The 17,490-nt window shown below is 39.4% G+C and overlaps 1 protein-coding gene across 1 annotated transcript in view; it reads right to left on the reverse strand.

Annotated features, from left to right (window-relative positions):
* LOC123515170 overlaps positions 1-17,490 on the reverse strand; it is a 105,701-nt gene that overhangs the window by 12,980 nt on the left and 75,231 nt on the right. Inside the window, exon 8 of the mRNA XM_045273670.1 lies at positions 6,738-6,993. Within this exon, the coding sequence (XP_045129605.1) occupies positions 6,738-6,993 (256 nt within the window). The remainder of the gene's footprint in view (positions 1-6,737; positions 6,994-17,490) is intronic.

Consider the following 17,490-nt stretch of genomic DNA (forward strand, 5'->3'; position numbering starts at 1 on the left):
CTCTGTGTCCTGAGAGGGACAGGAGGATCCCCTCACCCTATCTTTAACTTTGGGGGTGCCGGTGGGGTTCTACGTGTGGGCTCCTGGAATGTCCTGAGCCTCTCAGAGGATCAACAATTGCCAGATCTATCGGATGAGCTCAGTAAGCTGAGGGTGGATATGGTGGGACTCTCTGAGACGAGGCCTGGCAGTGGCAAGACCAGTAGCAAGGGTTTTACTTACTATTGGTCTGGCATGAGCAATGGTCACCATGTTAAGGGGGGGGTAGCCATAGGCATCTCTAGCAGACTGCAGTCATCTGTTGTAAAGGTTACCCTGGTTGATGAGCGTATAATGCAACTAAGGCTGAAGCACAGTTTAGGCTTCATGTCTGTTGTTGCAGTATATGCTACTACTGAGGTGTGTGGAACTGAAGAGAAGGAGACGTTCTATGCCAAACTCGACTCTGTACTGGACCAGTGTCCCTGTCGTGATGCACTTATTGTCTTGGGCAACTTTAATGCTGTCACTGGCACTGAGAGAGTCAGCTACGAGCAATGTGTTGGTCCCCATGACTTTAGTACAAGGAATGACAACAGCTCTTTCTTTCTGAATCTTGCAAGATCCAGAAAGTTGAGAATTGCAAGTTCTTGGTATCAGAGACCAGTGCTGCACCACTGGACTTGGTACAGCAATACTGGAGGGGTAGCAAAGGAGATTGACCATATCCTTCTTAGTACTCATTGGAGGATCTCCAGAACTGCAGTGTTTCTCGGTGTGCCAAGTTCTTTATGACTGATCACAGGCTTACCACACTGTGTTTCATCTTGAGAAACTGAAGAACTTGACATGTGGTCAGGAGTATGCAGTGAGTCTCCAATCGGTTTGGAGTGCTTGACACCCTTGAAGACTCGGTAGAGCTATGAGATACCTTCAAATGTGAGACTCTTGAGGCTGCCAAGGAATGCATTGGGAGCGCTCAAGGTCACGGAGTGGCTTTTCCTCAGTAGACACGCTTGACAGTATTGAGGAGAGTTGCGCTGCCAAGCTTGCTGGGAACCACGACCAGTACAGGGCTCTGTCAAGTAAGACTAGATCTCACCTGAGGAGACACAAGGAGAGGTATGTCAGGGATCTCGCTGAGGATGTAGAGTGTCACTTAAATGCTAATGACCTCTGACCTGCCTATTAAGCCCTGAAGAAACTCTGCTCCAAATCTACATCTCAGGCAAGTGCTACCCGAACAGCAGATGGTCACCTCATATTGGACGCAGATGGGCAGATGGCTCGTTGGGCTGAGTACTTTGAGCAGCTGTTCGTGGTGGATCCTCCAGGTGGACAGCTCCAAACTGCAGGGATACATATGCTGGATACTGATCCACCCATTGATAAAACTGCACCCTCCGTTGATGATGTCAAAGAGGTTGTGGCAAAGTTGAGGGGTGGAAAGGCAGCTGGCATCTGTAACATCAGTATGGGGCTGCTCAAAGCAGCGGGTGAGGCCATGATCTGTGGGTTGCATGCTGTCTTGACTGCTGTATGTCATTCAGGTACCATTCCCCTAGACTGGAAAAAGGGGTTGGTCATCCCTATCTGGAAGGGGAAAGGGGACCATCAAGACTGCAACAACTACCATGGTATAACACTGCTCAGTGTACCAGACAAGGTGCTTGCCCATTTGCTGTTGATGCATATCCGCAGTCATCTGCTGAAACATCAGAGACCTGAACAGTCTGGATTCACGCCCGGCAAGTCAACAACTGACCAGATTCTATTGCTTCGTGTACTGGTGGAATGCCGACGTGAGTTTCAACAAGAGATGTTTACAGCCTATGTTGATCTCAAGAAGGCATTTGATTCAATGCATTGAGAGACACTCTGGGATCTTCAGCATCTCCGTAGGATTCCTGCAAGGATTATCGGTCTATTAACTGGCCTCCACTCCAGGACTGTGAGTGTTGTGAAGTGTGTAGGGTGTGTGTCCAGCTTTTTCCCTGTGAATACGGAAGTGAGGTAGGGATGCATGCTTGCTCCATTACTTTTCAACACTTGCCTGGACAGGGTACTAGGCAGAGTTGTAGATCAAAGTCATTGTGGAGCATCTGTCGGCAATACTGAGATTACAGATCTTGTTTTTTGCTGATGATGCAGTAATCTTTGCTGAGTAACTGGAGGTTCTGGTAATGGCTCTAGAGGCAGTGCACAAGGAGGCAAAGCCCTTGGGACTCCAGGTTTCCTAGCTCAAGACCAAGGTTCAAGTGTTTGGAGGCTTACTGGATGAAACAGTACAGCCCATCCATACATGTGGAGAGGACACTGAGATCTCTGGAAAACTTCATATACCTTGATAGTGTAGTGCATAACAACAGTGGGGCGAGCCAGGAAGTTGTACAGTGGATTGGCCTGGCCCACTGTGTTATGGACTCGTTCAACAAAAGTATTTGGCATTGTCAGTACCTGTGTAGATGGACGAAAATTTGGATCTTCAAGTCGCTGATGATCCCTGTCCAACTCTATGGTTGTGAGACATGGACACTGAACACTGATCTGAAGAGGCGCATTGATGTCTTTGGTACCAGATGTATTCGCATGATCATGGGGTACCGCTGGTATGACTTTGTGTCAAATCAGCAATTGCTACATTAGACTGATTCAAGACCGATTAGCAGCATAGTTCGTCAACACCAACTGTGACTATATGGCCATGTGGCACACTACCCAGAAGCCGATCCTGTATATCGTTGTTTCCGAAAAGGATAACCCAGCATGGAGGAGGCCAAAGGGGTGTCTACAGAACTCATAGCTGTGCCAAGTCAATGCCTCTTGCTGGGAATTACTTGGCATGGGAAGGGACCCTGCATGGAGACTTGCGAGGCATGAACACCTGGAGTGGTGTCATAGGGTAGGCGAGGCGACAAGCCCCCTGGCATATGCTCCCCATGATTGACTGATTGATCCAATGACATATACAATTGCATAGCACCATATGAGGTACAAACATTTCAGGATGAAAGATGATGACAACTAACAATTTCACTTGTTTTTAAAGTGGTTTCATAAATAGTTCATTATCAGTGCCTGTTCCAAGACAACACTGAATGTTAGATGGGAAAAAAAAAAAAAAAAAAAAAAAAACATTAATGGTTTAGTATATGGCAATACTTGTCAAATAAAAACTAAGGTCAGGGAACCAGAGCTGAAATGAAGTACAGGCAACCCCCATTTAACGAAGGGGTTACGTTCCTAAAAAACATTTCGTTAAGCGAACCGATTATAACAAGTTTAACCCCTGATTTGAACTTCCATTGAAAGTAAGTAAAGCGAGAGTGCATCATAGTACAGTAAAAGGTTTAATGAAAGTAAGAATTATGAAGTTAAACATTTAGGTAGTTTAATTTAAGTTATTATAATGTACACTAATGTATGTATGTATGTAACTTTATAATGTTGATGATCTTAACTTTATGAAGGGAGGAAGAGTGAAACGGGAAAGACACTAACCGGCAACCTGTGGAATGTAAACAAAGTGTGCATCATTGTACTGCATACAAAACTTATGTACCACATTTCCACAAGGCTTTCCATTTTATCCATTGTAGAGTCAAGAGTTCAGGTGGTTCTTTTAGCTTGCAAGGAAGATACGGTCTCACCAGCCTCTTTAATAGAGTCTGCTGACTTGAAAATAGAGACAGTATAATATGGAGTCAAGATAGTGGCCAGCACTGCTATAGTTTTCTGGCCTCTCTCATGTCTGTGAATAATATCTAGCTTCATTTGGAGAGTAAGAGACTTCCTGGTCTTCTTACGAACACTAGGCCAATTGCAGGGCGTTTTGGTGGTTAAGTTGAGCTAGGAGAGACAAGCTGCTGCTGAGGCTGTTATGTTTTGACTGGGGAGTGAGTGTTGCGTGTTGTCCACGAGAGGCTTGATCTTGATCTTGATCTTTATTCTATAGGTGACCCAGGATTTTTCCTGAGGCAGGCCTTAGTACCAGCAGCTCCTGGTGTATTCAAAAGCCTGTCAGCTTGCATGATGTGGTGGGGCTTTCAAATTTGGAAAAAAATTACCTGGATAAAACTTCGTTAAAGCGAGTTTGGTGTTCGTTAAACGAGCAGATGGTAGTAAAATGAAACCTTCATTGTAGTGAAATTTCGTTGTGTGAACCTTCGTTAAAGGAGGTTGCCTGTACAGGCAACCCCCGCTTAACGAACATTCACACAATAAAATTTCGCTACAACGAACGTTTCCTTTTACTACCATCTGCTCATATAACAAACACCAAACTCGCTTTCACGAAATTTTATCCAGGTAATTTTTTCCAAGTTTGAAAGTCCCGCTGTATCACACAAGCCGACAGGCTTTTTAATACACCACTGCTCTCGTTGACAAAACACGCACCACTCACTCCCCTACCCTTCCCTGCTCTTAGTTCAAAACAAAAACAGGGTCCAGTACCAGCTCGTCATCTCACACTCAACATCCACCAAAACATCCTGCAACCAGCCCTGCAATGTCGCCTAGCGTTGCTAAGAAGAAAAGGAAGTCTCTTACTCTCGAAGTGAAGCTGGATATTATTCACAGACACGAGAGAGGCAAGAAAACTAATAGCATTGCTCGCCACCATCTTGACTCCATCTACTGTCTCTACCATTTTCAAGTCAGCAAACTCTATTAAGAAGGCTGGTGAGACCGTATCTTCCTTGCAAGCTAAAAGAACCACCTGAACTCGTGACTCTGCAATGGATAAAATGGAAAGTCTTGTGGAAATGTTGTACACAAGTTTTGTATGCAGTACAATGATGCGCCCTTTGTTTACATTCCAGAGGCTGTCAGCTAGCGTCTTTCCCACTTCACTTTCCCTCCCTTCATAAATTTAAGATCATCAACATTATAAAGTTACTTACATGCATACATTAGTGTACATTATAATGACTTAGTCTTACATTAAACTGCTTAAATGTTTAACTTTGTAATTTTTACTTTCATTAAACCTTTTATTGTACTATGATGCACTCTTGCTTTGTTTACTCTCAATGGAAGTTCAAGTCAGGGATCAAACTTGTTATAATTGGTTCGCTTAACGAAAATTCGCACAACGAACAGTCTTTTAGGAACGTAACCCGTTCGTTAAGCGAGGGTTGCCTGTCCCTGAGAAATATTTCTGGAGTGCATGGAATGTATGGTAAAGGCTATGAAAATGTGTAAAGCAGATGTCAAGTAAAGTTATGAAATCAAAGGGGCACTGTTTGACATCGTCAAACACAACTCTCTTGGTCATGATTGAGATAAATTATGAATTCAATTGAAACTAATGCTAAAAATCTATTAATTTTAATTAACCCTTGACTAACAAGGTGCTTTATGAGTTGGCCTCAATCTCCATGTAAAATTCATACACTTTTAAAATGCCAGAAAACTATTTCAGTTATATAAGTCTATGCCTCCTTTTCATAATGAATGCAATAATGTGTTTTTTAGCACACAATGATATCAAATTATTATGTAACTAGCATATGTTGTGACTCCTGCTTCAACAATACCACCGGATTGCTTGACGTATGTGTGCGCTCTGTCATCACACACAAACATGACTACATAGAAAAAAATTATACATAATGCAATTCATGAAACACAATCCAAAACACATTTATCATACTTGTAGTGAAATGAAGTATGATGAATTCTAGAAGGAAGTGATGGAAAAAAGAAATTTCCTTCTGTAGTCTGATGAGATGAGACGGAAAAAAAAAAAAAAAAAAAAAAAAAAAAAAAATCCATTCAGGCTAGCCAGCCTTCCCTATTCACATTTTCCTGTGTCCCTAATGTATAGAATCAATATTCAGTAAATCTCAAATAATAATATAAGGTCAATATAACCTTGTTAAAAAAAAAAAAACTATTAGCTGGCCAGGTCTTTTCTCCCAACTTGTCTTAGGAACAGCCAAATACCCTCTCTGCATATGGACTGACCATATGCAGAGAGGGTATTAGGGACACAAAGCTCACTGGGAAGTGTGGCTATATACCAACTCATTCAAATAAGGAGGAAGCCTATGAAAGTTATTTGATATTGCAGGTGGTGAAAAATGCTGCTTGCATGAACAATCATTGCACCTCAAATTGGGATGGTGCACACTTACACAAGTGATCACTGTCAGTTAAGGGTTAAACTGCAATTGAAAAATAAATAAATAAGTAAATACATAAATCCAATTGAATCTTAATTAATAGTCATGAATTTGAATTGAATTATAAAATAGTTTGTGCTGTATAAAACATATGTTATGGTGAACCACCTTTCTTTGAAATTGATCATAAAAAAAATTAAAAAATCATGTAATTTTCTTATTTTGCTATTAAATTACTAATAATGAGGAGTAGAGTAAATGAAAAAACATTCAATACATTAAATGGAACTGAATTGGATTGAAAAAAAATCTGAATTTGATTGAATATTCATCTGAAAAATATAAATGAAATATATTTAATTTAACAAAAATCAACTGAACCTAAACCACTTTTAATGTGGTTTGGCTACAAAAGATTATATAACCAAATAAAATGGGTAAAATGAGTACAATTATAACATATTTTTGAAGACAACCTCCAGTGAAATGGGAACCCAGTGATATAGTATAAAAGAGAAAAAATAAAGAAGAAAATTAGAGAATTGGGAGATGCAAAGAGAGGAATAAATGGAAGTTCTTATAAAACATGTACTGTATCAGATATAGAAAACACCAAAAGATTAAACTCACCTTCTGCCTTAACTCGTCCAAAAACTTCTCTACGCTTAGGACGGTACGCTCCAGCCTCTCTTTCATGGTCGCTCTCAAAGTCATAGTTTGTCGCAATTTCTTAAGTGTTACCTCAAGGGAAGTCTTGAGGTCTGTTCGGAAGATGTCTCTGGCCTGGTCCTCAGCTATGAGGTGATGTCCGTTACTATTACATGACTCTGCAGCAGGAATCTTTGGGCAGCTGCAGCATACCATTGGTGATGGACTAGTGCTTGGCCTTGAAAGTAATCAAGGAAACATATTATCATCTTGCATTCATTATCTTTAGTTAAGACTTGGCGTCTGATGAGACAAACATAAATCAAGATTCTAAAAATGAAAACTCAACAAACCTAAATAACAACTTCAACTTGATGGATGCCAAAGGTCAGTACATATATATTAGGTGACACACACACACACACACACACACACATACACACACACATCATTAATGTGGTGCAGGAGGAGGGAAAAGACCTAGTACAAGAAATAGAGGACTTCCATAGAATTGGAAAGTTCACAGGAGAAGGTATGAGGCCAATAAGAATCAAACTTAAGTCACAAAAGGATGTAGATGAATTGGTGGAGAAGTCATGGAGGCTAGCCCAGCAGGAAATAACAAGGAAGATTTGGTTGAGAAGAGATCTCGGTGAAAAGGAAAGAGAAATGTTAAATGAGTTGAGAAAGGAGGCTTTGAAAAAAAATGAAGAGAGGACAGAAGAGGAGAAGAAAGAGTTTTTCTGGAGAATCTTGGATATGAGACTGAGGAAGTGGTTCATAACCCAGAAAAGTACAGCAAGAAAGGACTAAAGAAACTTACGTATGAGCGGAATGTAATGTATTCCAACATAAATGGAGTGATATCGGGATTTTAGAACTCAACGATTACTTGAGGGACAAGAACCCAGATATTGTGGGTCTTACTGAAACAAAACTGAGAGAGGAGAAGACCTGATGATGGTTGGAGAAGGAAATATAATGTTTGGAAAAGAAATAGAGTAGGTAAGATGGGAGGAGGAGTGATGTTGCTGGTTAAAAAGATATAAAGGTGGATCAAGTGAAAGAAGGTATGGGAAAGGCAGAAGTGCTAAAGATCAGAGCAGAAACTAATGAAGGAAAAAGAGGCACTACATAGTGGTGTACGTACCACCTAAGACAAATGCATGGTCAGTACAGGAATATGAAGAAATGATAAGTGATACAGGAACATGTCTGGAAGAAATGTTGGGTGGCTGTGAACGAACTATAATGATGGGAGATTTTAATTGTAAAGAGGTGTGTTGGGAGGACTGGTCAATGGAAGGATCAGAGACAACATGGGGAAATACACTATTGACACTGGCAATGGAAAATGTGTTAACTCAGTGGGTCAAAGAAGATACTAGGTTTGGAGGAGAGGGAGCATCGTCAAGACTGGACTTGGTCTTTAGTACAGAGCCAATGGTCATTGAGGAGATGAGGGTGGAGTGCCCTTTAGCAAAGAGTGATCATGCAGTTTTGGAGTTCAAGGTGATAGATGAAGAGAAATCTAGAAGAAATGAAGAATATAAAGTGGGAAGATGGAATTATGCCAAGACAGATTTTGGAAACCTAAAGAAATTCTTTCAAGAGACAAATTGGATGAAATTCAAGAGTGCTAAGGAGCAAATGAAAAGTGGAAGGAATTTATAAAAATATACAAAGAAGGTGAGAAAAATTTGTACCAATAAGACAACATAGAGAAGTTGGAAAGCAGGACTGGTTTAACGATAGATGTGAAAAGGCTAGAACAAGAAAAGAGGATGCATGGAAGAGGTGGAGAAGGAAAAGACGGATTAAGCAGTGGAAAGTTACAAAAGAGCAAGAAATGAATATGTGTTGATTAGAAGAGAAGAAAGAAAGAAACAAGAAAAGGATATAATTGATAAATGTAAAGACCAACCAAGGCTTTTTACAGACATGTGAACAACAACATCAAAAATAGAGAAAGTATTGAAAGTTTAGAAGTAAATGGAGTATGCAGTGAGGATCCCAGGAAATGGCAGAGGCTATGAATGGATGCTTTCGGAAGGTATTCACAAAGGAGACTGCTTTTGACAAACCACTGGTAATGGAACAGAAAGGGATTATGAAGGAGTTTCAAGTAACTGTGGAGGAGATCAAGAATATGATGGGGAGTTTAGAAGTGAGAAAAGCTGTGGGACCTGATGGGGTATCAGGATGGATTTTAAGAGAATGCAGGAGCAACTGGCAGAAAAAGTTTGTGAAGTAATTGATGCCTCATTAAGGGAAGGTGTAGTGCCCCAAGACTGGAAAAGAGCTAACATTGTCCCAATCTATAAATCAGGTAACAAGAGAGACCCATTGAACTATAGACCAGTGTCACTTACAAGTGTGGTAGCTAAGATGTGTGAGAGGGTGGTGAAGAATAGATGGACAGACTTCTTGGAGAAAAATGACATACTTTGTGAGTGTCAATTTGGTTTTAGAAAAGGGCGTTCATGCACAACAAACCTGATATGTTACTATTCGAGGGTGATAGATGTAATACAGGAAAGAGATGGTTGGGCTGATGGAATATATCTGGATTTAAAAAAGGCCTTTGATAAGGTACCACACCGGAGACTGATCTGGAAACTTGAAATGGTAGGAGGAGTGCATGGCAGTTTACTAAAATGGATGGAAGACTTTTGGTAGGAAGAGAAATGAGAACAATAATTAAGGACAGACCATCAGAATGGGGCTTGGTGGAGAGTGGAGTTCCACAGGGATCAGTGTTGGCACCAGTAATGTTTGCGGTCTACATAAATGACATGGTGGATGGGGTGTCCAGTTATGTGAGCCTATTTGCAGACGATGCAAAATTGTTAAGAAAAGTGAGATGTGACAAAGATTGCGAACTACTCCAGGAAGACTTGGACAGAATATGGAAATGGAGCTGTACATGGCAAATGGAGTTCAACACGACAAAATGCAAGAAATTAGAGTTTGGCAAGAGTGAAAGAAGAATCAGGAGTATGTACAAGATAGGAAATGAAGACATAAAACCAGTCATGAAGAAAAGACCTTGGGGTGACAATTACCAATGACCTATCGCCAGAGAGACATATAAACAAAATAATTGGAGAAGTATTGAACTTATTGAGGAACATAAGAGTGGCGTTCAGATATTTAGATGAAGAAATGATGAAGAAAATAATTACTGCAATGATAAGACCAAGGCTTGAATATGCAACAATACAGTGGGCTCGAACTTAAAGAAACACATAAGGAAACTAGAGAAAGTACAGAGGGCTGCAACAAAAATGGTGCCTGACTTAAGAGATTTGACTTATGAAGACAGACTGAACAGAATGCAACTTCCGACCCTGGAAAACAGAAGAGAAAGGGGAGACCTGATAGCAATATACAGAGTGATGATTGGCATGGAAAAAAATGGATAGGGAAGATCTGTGTATGTGGAATGAAAGAATGTCGAGAGGGCATGGGAAAAACTAAAATGGCCACTTATAGGAGAGATGTGAAAAAATATAGCTTCCCTCATAGAAGGGTGGAAGCATGGAATAGTTTAGACATGGAAGTGGTCAACGCAAGGAATATTCATGATTTTAAGAAAAAGCTGGACATTAGTAGATATGGAGACGGGACAGTACGAGCATAGCTCTTTTCCCGTATGTTACAATTAGGTAAATACAATTAGGTAAATACACACACACACACACACACACACACACACACACAGAAAATTACTTGAGGGGGAGAGAAATAAGGACGGTAGTTAAAGATATGAAGTCCAAGTGGAGAACAGTAGACAGCGGAGTGCCACAGGGGTCAGTACTGGCACCAATACTTTTTCTCGTATATATAAACAACATGCCAGAAGGAGTGAACAGCTACATAAATCTGTTAAAGGATGATGCGAAACTGTGCAGAGTCATAAAACAAAAAGAGGATTGTGAAATACTGCAGGAAGACTTAAACAAGATCTGGAAATGGAGCAAAAAATGGGAGATGGAATTCAATGTGGACAAAAGCCATGTCATATAAATGGAAAAAAGTGAAAGACGACCAGTGGGAATCTATAAGATGGGAGATGGAGTAGAACTAGAAAAAGTAAAAAAGGAAAACGACTTGGGAGTGACAATGGAAGAAAACAATCAACTGGTAAGCCATATTGATAGAATTTTCAGAGACATATAATTTGCTAAGGAATATTGGATTAGCGTTTCACTATATGGACAAAGAAATGATGAAGAAATTGATAAGTACTAAAATAAGATCTAGATTGGAATATGCAGGAGTTGTGTAGACCCCCCATAAAAAGAAACACATAAGGAAATTGGAGAGACTACAAAAAATGGCTACTAGAATGGTTCCAGAATTTAAAGGGATGACATATGAGGAGAGACTAAAAGCTATGGATCTACCAACCCTGGAACAGAGAAGAGAGAGAGGGGATCTGATACAAGTTTATAAATTGATTAACAGAATGGATCAAGTGGATAATGAGAAACTAATCCTGAGAAAAGAATATGACATTAGAAGCACAAGATCGCATAGTAAGAAACTGAGGAAGGGAAGATGTCTGAGAGATGTTAACAAAGATGTGTTGAGACTTGGAACAGTTTGAGTGAGGAAGTGGTGTCAGCAAAGAGTGTACATAGTTTTAAAGAAAAATTGGATAAGTGTAGATATGGAGACAGGGCCACACGAGCATAAAGCCCAGGCCCTGTAAAACTACAATTAGGTAAATACACACACAGCGACTTAAAAGGAAGCACATTGAGATGGATAGAAAATTATTTGAGGGGGAGAGAAATAAGGAAGGTAGTTAAAGATATAAAGTCCAAGTGGAGAGCAGTAGAAAGAGGAGTGTCACAGGGGTGAGTATTGGCACCAATACTTTTCCTCATTTATATTAATGACATGCCAGAAGGAGTGAACAGCTACATAAATCTGTCTGCAGATGATACGAAACTGTGCAGAGTCATAAAGCAAAAGGAGGATTGTGAAATACTGCAAGAAGACCTAAATAAGATCTGGGAATGGAGTAAAAAGTGGGAAATGGAATTCAATGTGAACATAAGCCATGTCATGGAAATGAGAAAGAGTGAAAGACGACCCATGAGAATCTATAAGATGGGAGATGGAGTAGAACTAGAGAAAGTAAAAAAGGAAAAGGACTTAGGAGTGACGATGGAAGAAAACAATCAACCAGTAAGCCATATTGATAGAATTTTTAGAGAAACATAATTTGCTAAGGAATATTGGAGTAGCATTTCACTACATAGACAAAGAAATGATGAAGAAATTGATAAGTACTATAATAAGACCTAGATTGGAATATGCAGGAGTAGTGCGGACCCTCATAAAAAGAAACACATAAGAAAGTTGGAGACTACAAAAAATGGCTACAAGAACAGTTCCAGAATTTGAAGGGATGACATATGAGGAGAGACTAAAGGCTATGGATCTGCCAACCCTGGAACAAAGAAGAGAGAGAGGGGATCTGATACAAGTTTATAAATTGATCAACGGAATGGACCAAGTGGATAATGAGAAATTGATCCTGAGAGAAGAATATGACATTCGAAGTACAAGATCGCATAGTAAAAATTTGAGAAAAGGAAGATGTCTGAGAGATGTTAAAAAATATAGTTTCCCGCAAAGATGTATTGAGACTTGGAACAGTTTAAATGAAGTAGTAGTGCCTGCAACGAGTGTACATACTTTTAAAGTAAGATTGGATAAATGTAGATATGGAGACGGGGCCACACAAGCATAAAGCCCAGGCCCTGTAAAACTACAACTAGGTAAATACAAACAGGTAAACACACACACACACACACACACACACACACACACACACACACACACACACACACACACACACACACACACACACACAGTATTGGCACCAATACTTTTTCTCGTATATATAAATGACATGCCAGAGGGAGTGAACAGCTACATAAATCTGTTTATGGACGATGCGAAACTGTGCAGAGTCATTAAACAAAAGAGGATTGTGAAATACTACAGGAAGACTTAAACAAGATCTGGAAATGGAGCAAAAATGGAGATGGAATTCAATGTGGACAAAAGCCATGTCATGGAAATGGGAAAAGTGAAAGACGACCAGTGGGAATCTATAAGATGGGAGATGGAGTAGAACTAGAAAAGTAAAAAGGAAAAGGACTTGGGAGTGACAATGGAAGAAAATAATCAACCGGTTAGCCATATTGATAGAATTTTCAGAGACGTATAATTTGCTAAGGAATATTGGAGTAGCATTTCACTATATGGACAAGGAAATGATGAAGAAATTGATAAGTACTAAAATAAGACCTAGATTGGAATATGCAGGAGTTGTGTGGACTCTACAAAAAGAAACACATAAGAAAATTAGAGAGACTACAAAAATGGCTACAAGAATGGTTCCAGAATTTAAAGGGATGGCATATGAGGAGAGACTAAAGGCAATGAATCTACCAAGCTTGGAGCAGAGAAGAGAGAGAGGGGATCTAATACAAGTTTATAAATTGATTAACGGAATGGATGAAGTGGATAATGAGAAACTGATCCTGAGAGAAGAATATGACTTTAGAAGCACAAGATCGCATAGTAAGAAACTAAGGAAGGGACGATGTCTGAGAGATGTTAAAAATTTAGTTTCCAAAGATGTGTTGAGACTTGGAACAGTTTGAGTGAGGAAGTGGTATCAGCAAAGAGTGTACATAGTTTTAAAGAAAAATTGGATAAGTGTAGATATGGAGACGGGACCACACGAGCATAAAGCCCAGGCCCTGTAAAACTACAACTAGGTAAATACAACTAGGTAAATACACACACACACACACGGCCCGGTAGCTCAGTGGTTAGAGCGCTGGCTTCACAAGCCAGATGACCGGGGTCGATTCCCCGGCCGGGTGGAGATATTTGGGTGTGTCTCCTTTCACGTGAAGCCCCTGTTCACCTAGCAGTGAGTAGGTACGGGATGTAAATCGAGGAGTTGTGACCTTGTTGTCCCAGTGTGTGGTGTGTGTCTGGTCTCAGGCCTATCCGAAGATCGGAAATAATGAGCTCTGAGCTCGTTCCGTAGGGTAACGTCTGGCTGTCTCGTCAGAGACTGCAGCAGATCAAACAGTGAATTACACACACACATTATTATGAGCATGATACGTCCTAAGCTGGATATGCAGCAGTGATGTGGTTACTGAGCTTTAAAAAAAAGATATAAGATTACAATGGCTCCAGAAGATAGCTACATACATGGTGCCGGAACTAAAGGACCTAACATATGAAGAAAGCCTAAAGGAAATGGGACTCCCAACCTTACAGGATAGAAGAAAGAAGAGGCCTAATAACAATATATAAAATAGTTAATGGCATTGAAAAAATAGACAAGGAAGACATGCTGCTGGTGACAGAAGAAGCTAGGACAAGAGGATATGTTAAGAAGATTAGGATGAGGCAGTGTGTGAAGGATATTTGAAAATACAGTTTTCCACATACATAGAATGGTTGAAAAGTGGAATGCATTGAGTGATGAAGTTGTTACAGCACATAATGTGCATAACTTTAAAGAAAAATTGGATAAATAGACATGTAGATAGGACACTATGAGTCCTACTCGAATCCTATACAATACAACTAGGTAAACTAGATAAATAAAGTTAGTGTTTGAGGGACATTGAAAAGTTTAGTTTTCCACATAGGATGGTGGACATCTGGAATGAACTGAGTGAAGAGATTGTAGCAGCAGAAAGTGTGCACAAATCTAAGGAAAAGTTGGATAAAAGTAGATAAGGAGATAGGTCACTATGAGCCCTGCTCAAACCCTGTAATATACAACTAGGAAAATACAAGGTAATTACACACACACACAAACACACACACACCATAAAAAGAAACACATAAAGAAATTGGAGAGTACAAAAAATGGCTACAAGAATGGTTCCAGAATTTGAAGGGATGATATATGAAGAGCGATTAAAGGCTATGGATCTACCAACCCTGGAACAGAGAAGGGAGAGAGGAGATCTGATATAAGTTTATAAATTAATTAATGGAATGGATCAAATGGATAATGAGAAATTGATTCTGAGAGAAGAATATGACATTAGAAGCACAAGATCGCATAGTAAAAAACTGAGGAAGGGAAGATGTCTGAGAGATGTTAAAAAATATAGTTTCCCACAAAGATGTGTTGAGAATTGGAACAGTTTGAGTGAGGAAGTGGTGTCAGCAAAGAGTGTGCATAGCTTTAAAGAAAAATTGGATAAGTGTAGATATGGAGATGGGGCCACACGAGCGTAAAGCCCAGGCCCTGTAAAACTACAACTAGGTAAACACACACACACACACACACACACACACACACACGGAACAGTCCTGGTCCCTGCATTCATAGTACAGGTAACTCTCGATTTACGCAATAGATGCGTTCCAAGAGGCATCGCGTATATCAAAATTTGCGTCAAACAAACATGTAATTCTCATAAGAAACAATAGATAATAGGGGAATGCGGGATGTGGTCCAAAAAAATTTGTACAAAATACTCTATTTGGCTAAATTAACATGTTTTTACTATTTACCATTCTAAATATTAGAAGTGTATTTAAACTAAAGGGAAAAGTAAAAAATAACAAGAGAAAGCAAAAAATAAGAGAAAACAACAAAACAAAGAATACGTAAACACATCACTCACTGCGTCACTGCCTTCACCACTCACGCCACAGTCAGTCACCATCTTCCTCTGAGCTTTACCACTTTATCAAAAATCCACTTATCAAAAATAACCCCACATGCAGAAGATGAAGGACGTTTTGGGGCCATCTTGGTAAATTATAGGCAGATTAAAGAGATTCCGTCTGTACTCAGTGCTGGCAGACTGCAAATGAGGCACGAGAAGAGCAGAGCTCCCACCTATCGGCCAGCTATGGAACTCTCTGGTGCGCAGTTTGAAATTGCGTCTGGCGCTCAGTTTGAAAATGCGGTTGGGCCAAATCGTGTATAAGCAAACCAATCGCGCAAATTAAATTAATTATAATATTTTTTCGGTCGCGTTATAACAAAAACGCGTAAATCGAGTTACCTGTATATATATCAGTGGTGTGGTAGATGGGGCTGACAGTTACATAAGTTACCATATTTGATAGCTCATAAGATGCATCTTCTTCTCCAAAATAAGTCTCGTGAAATCAACCCAAATCCTATGAGGCCAAAGTTCAGTATTGAGATAGTGGTCGGTGGCAACAGAGGCTCAAAAAATCAAACCCCAGACATCTTCACAGATGTAAACAAAGTGATGATACGTATTGCACCACAAAACAACTCTTTCTTTCAAGGTACCAATATATAATAGTAGGTCTTACTTACTGGTAATTCACATAATGACACCAGTCAGGAAGAAATTCCCAAGTGAACATGCACCACATATTATATAAACCAAAACAAATGCTGTCAGTATCAGTGATCTTGATCTTGACAAAGACAAGCTTCACTGCATTCTCTGGTGTGATGCCATTACTCCTTGAGGTAAAAAACTTCCAAAAAATTAAAATTGCACCTATCTTTTAACCTTCTTATCTTGCATACATGTAATAAAAATTATGACAAAAAAAATTATGCATAGTCTCTGACTCTCACAGTCACTGCCAATGCCATACATATGCCAGGTATATTTTTACACATAAGTCACAGCAAGATTGGTGTGTAGCCTACTAGCAAAGATCAATGTTTTTAAATGCAAAATATTGGGAGCTAATGATGATCTAAATGCATGCAAGTCTTCAAATATCAGGTGAAATCCTTCACTTCATATTCAGAGCTTAAATCTGTTCATTTATCTTTTTTTTTTTTTTCATTTCAATGTCTGCCAAAAGCGGGTGCATTTTATGACCCCATGCGTCTTATGTGCCATCAGATACGGTAATTTGCTGATGATGCAAAGTTAGAAAAACGAGTGAAAAACGACATGGATTGTGAAATGTTACAGAAAAATCTGAAGATATATATAAGTGGAACAAGAGTTGGGAAATGGATTTTAATTAAAAATATGCAACTGATAGAGCTAGGGAAAAGTAAAAGAAGGCAGACAAGATCCTACATTATAGGAGAAGAAATTCAGAAAACCAAAGAAGAAAAAGACTTGGACATTATAGTAAACAATAATTTATCACCAGAAAAACACATAAACAATATAGTAGGAGAAATGTATGAGTTACTAAGAAGAATGAAATGGGCAGTTACTTACAAAGATGAAGAGATGATGAAAATATTAGTGGAACATATGATTCAACCCAAACTAGAGTGAGTATGCTGCACTTCTTTGGTTATCACATAATAATAAAGATCTAAGGAAGATAGAAAGGATTCAGTCACAACCAAATTGGTACCAAGCTTAAGAGATTTAACCTATGAAGACAGATTAAAGAGATTAAAATTTCCAACATTGCAACAGAGGAGAGAAAGAGAAGACATAATTACTATATACAGGGCATTGATCAAGTTGACAAAAAGACTTATTGGTGAGGGACTCAAGAGATATAAGGGGACATAGCATGAAATTGAAAAATACTGCATGTTGAAGAGACATTAAGAAATATGGTTTCCCAAATGGAAGCATAGAAATATGGATGAAGTTGGATGAAACGGTGGTTCATGCAAGGAATATTCACAAATTTAAGGCTAAGCTGGACGATTATAGACATGGAGACAAGAAAGCACAAACATAGCTCTTTTCCTGTA

This window comes from Portunus trituberculatus, chromosome 38 (genome assembly GCF_017591435.1).
Source record: "Portunus trituberculatus isolate SZX2019 chromosome 38, ASM1759143v1, whole genome shotgun sequence".
Classification (NCBI taxonomy): Eukaryota; Metazoa; Arthropoda; class Malacostraca; order Decapoda; family Portunidae; genus Portunus; species Portunus trituberculatus.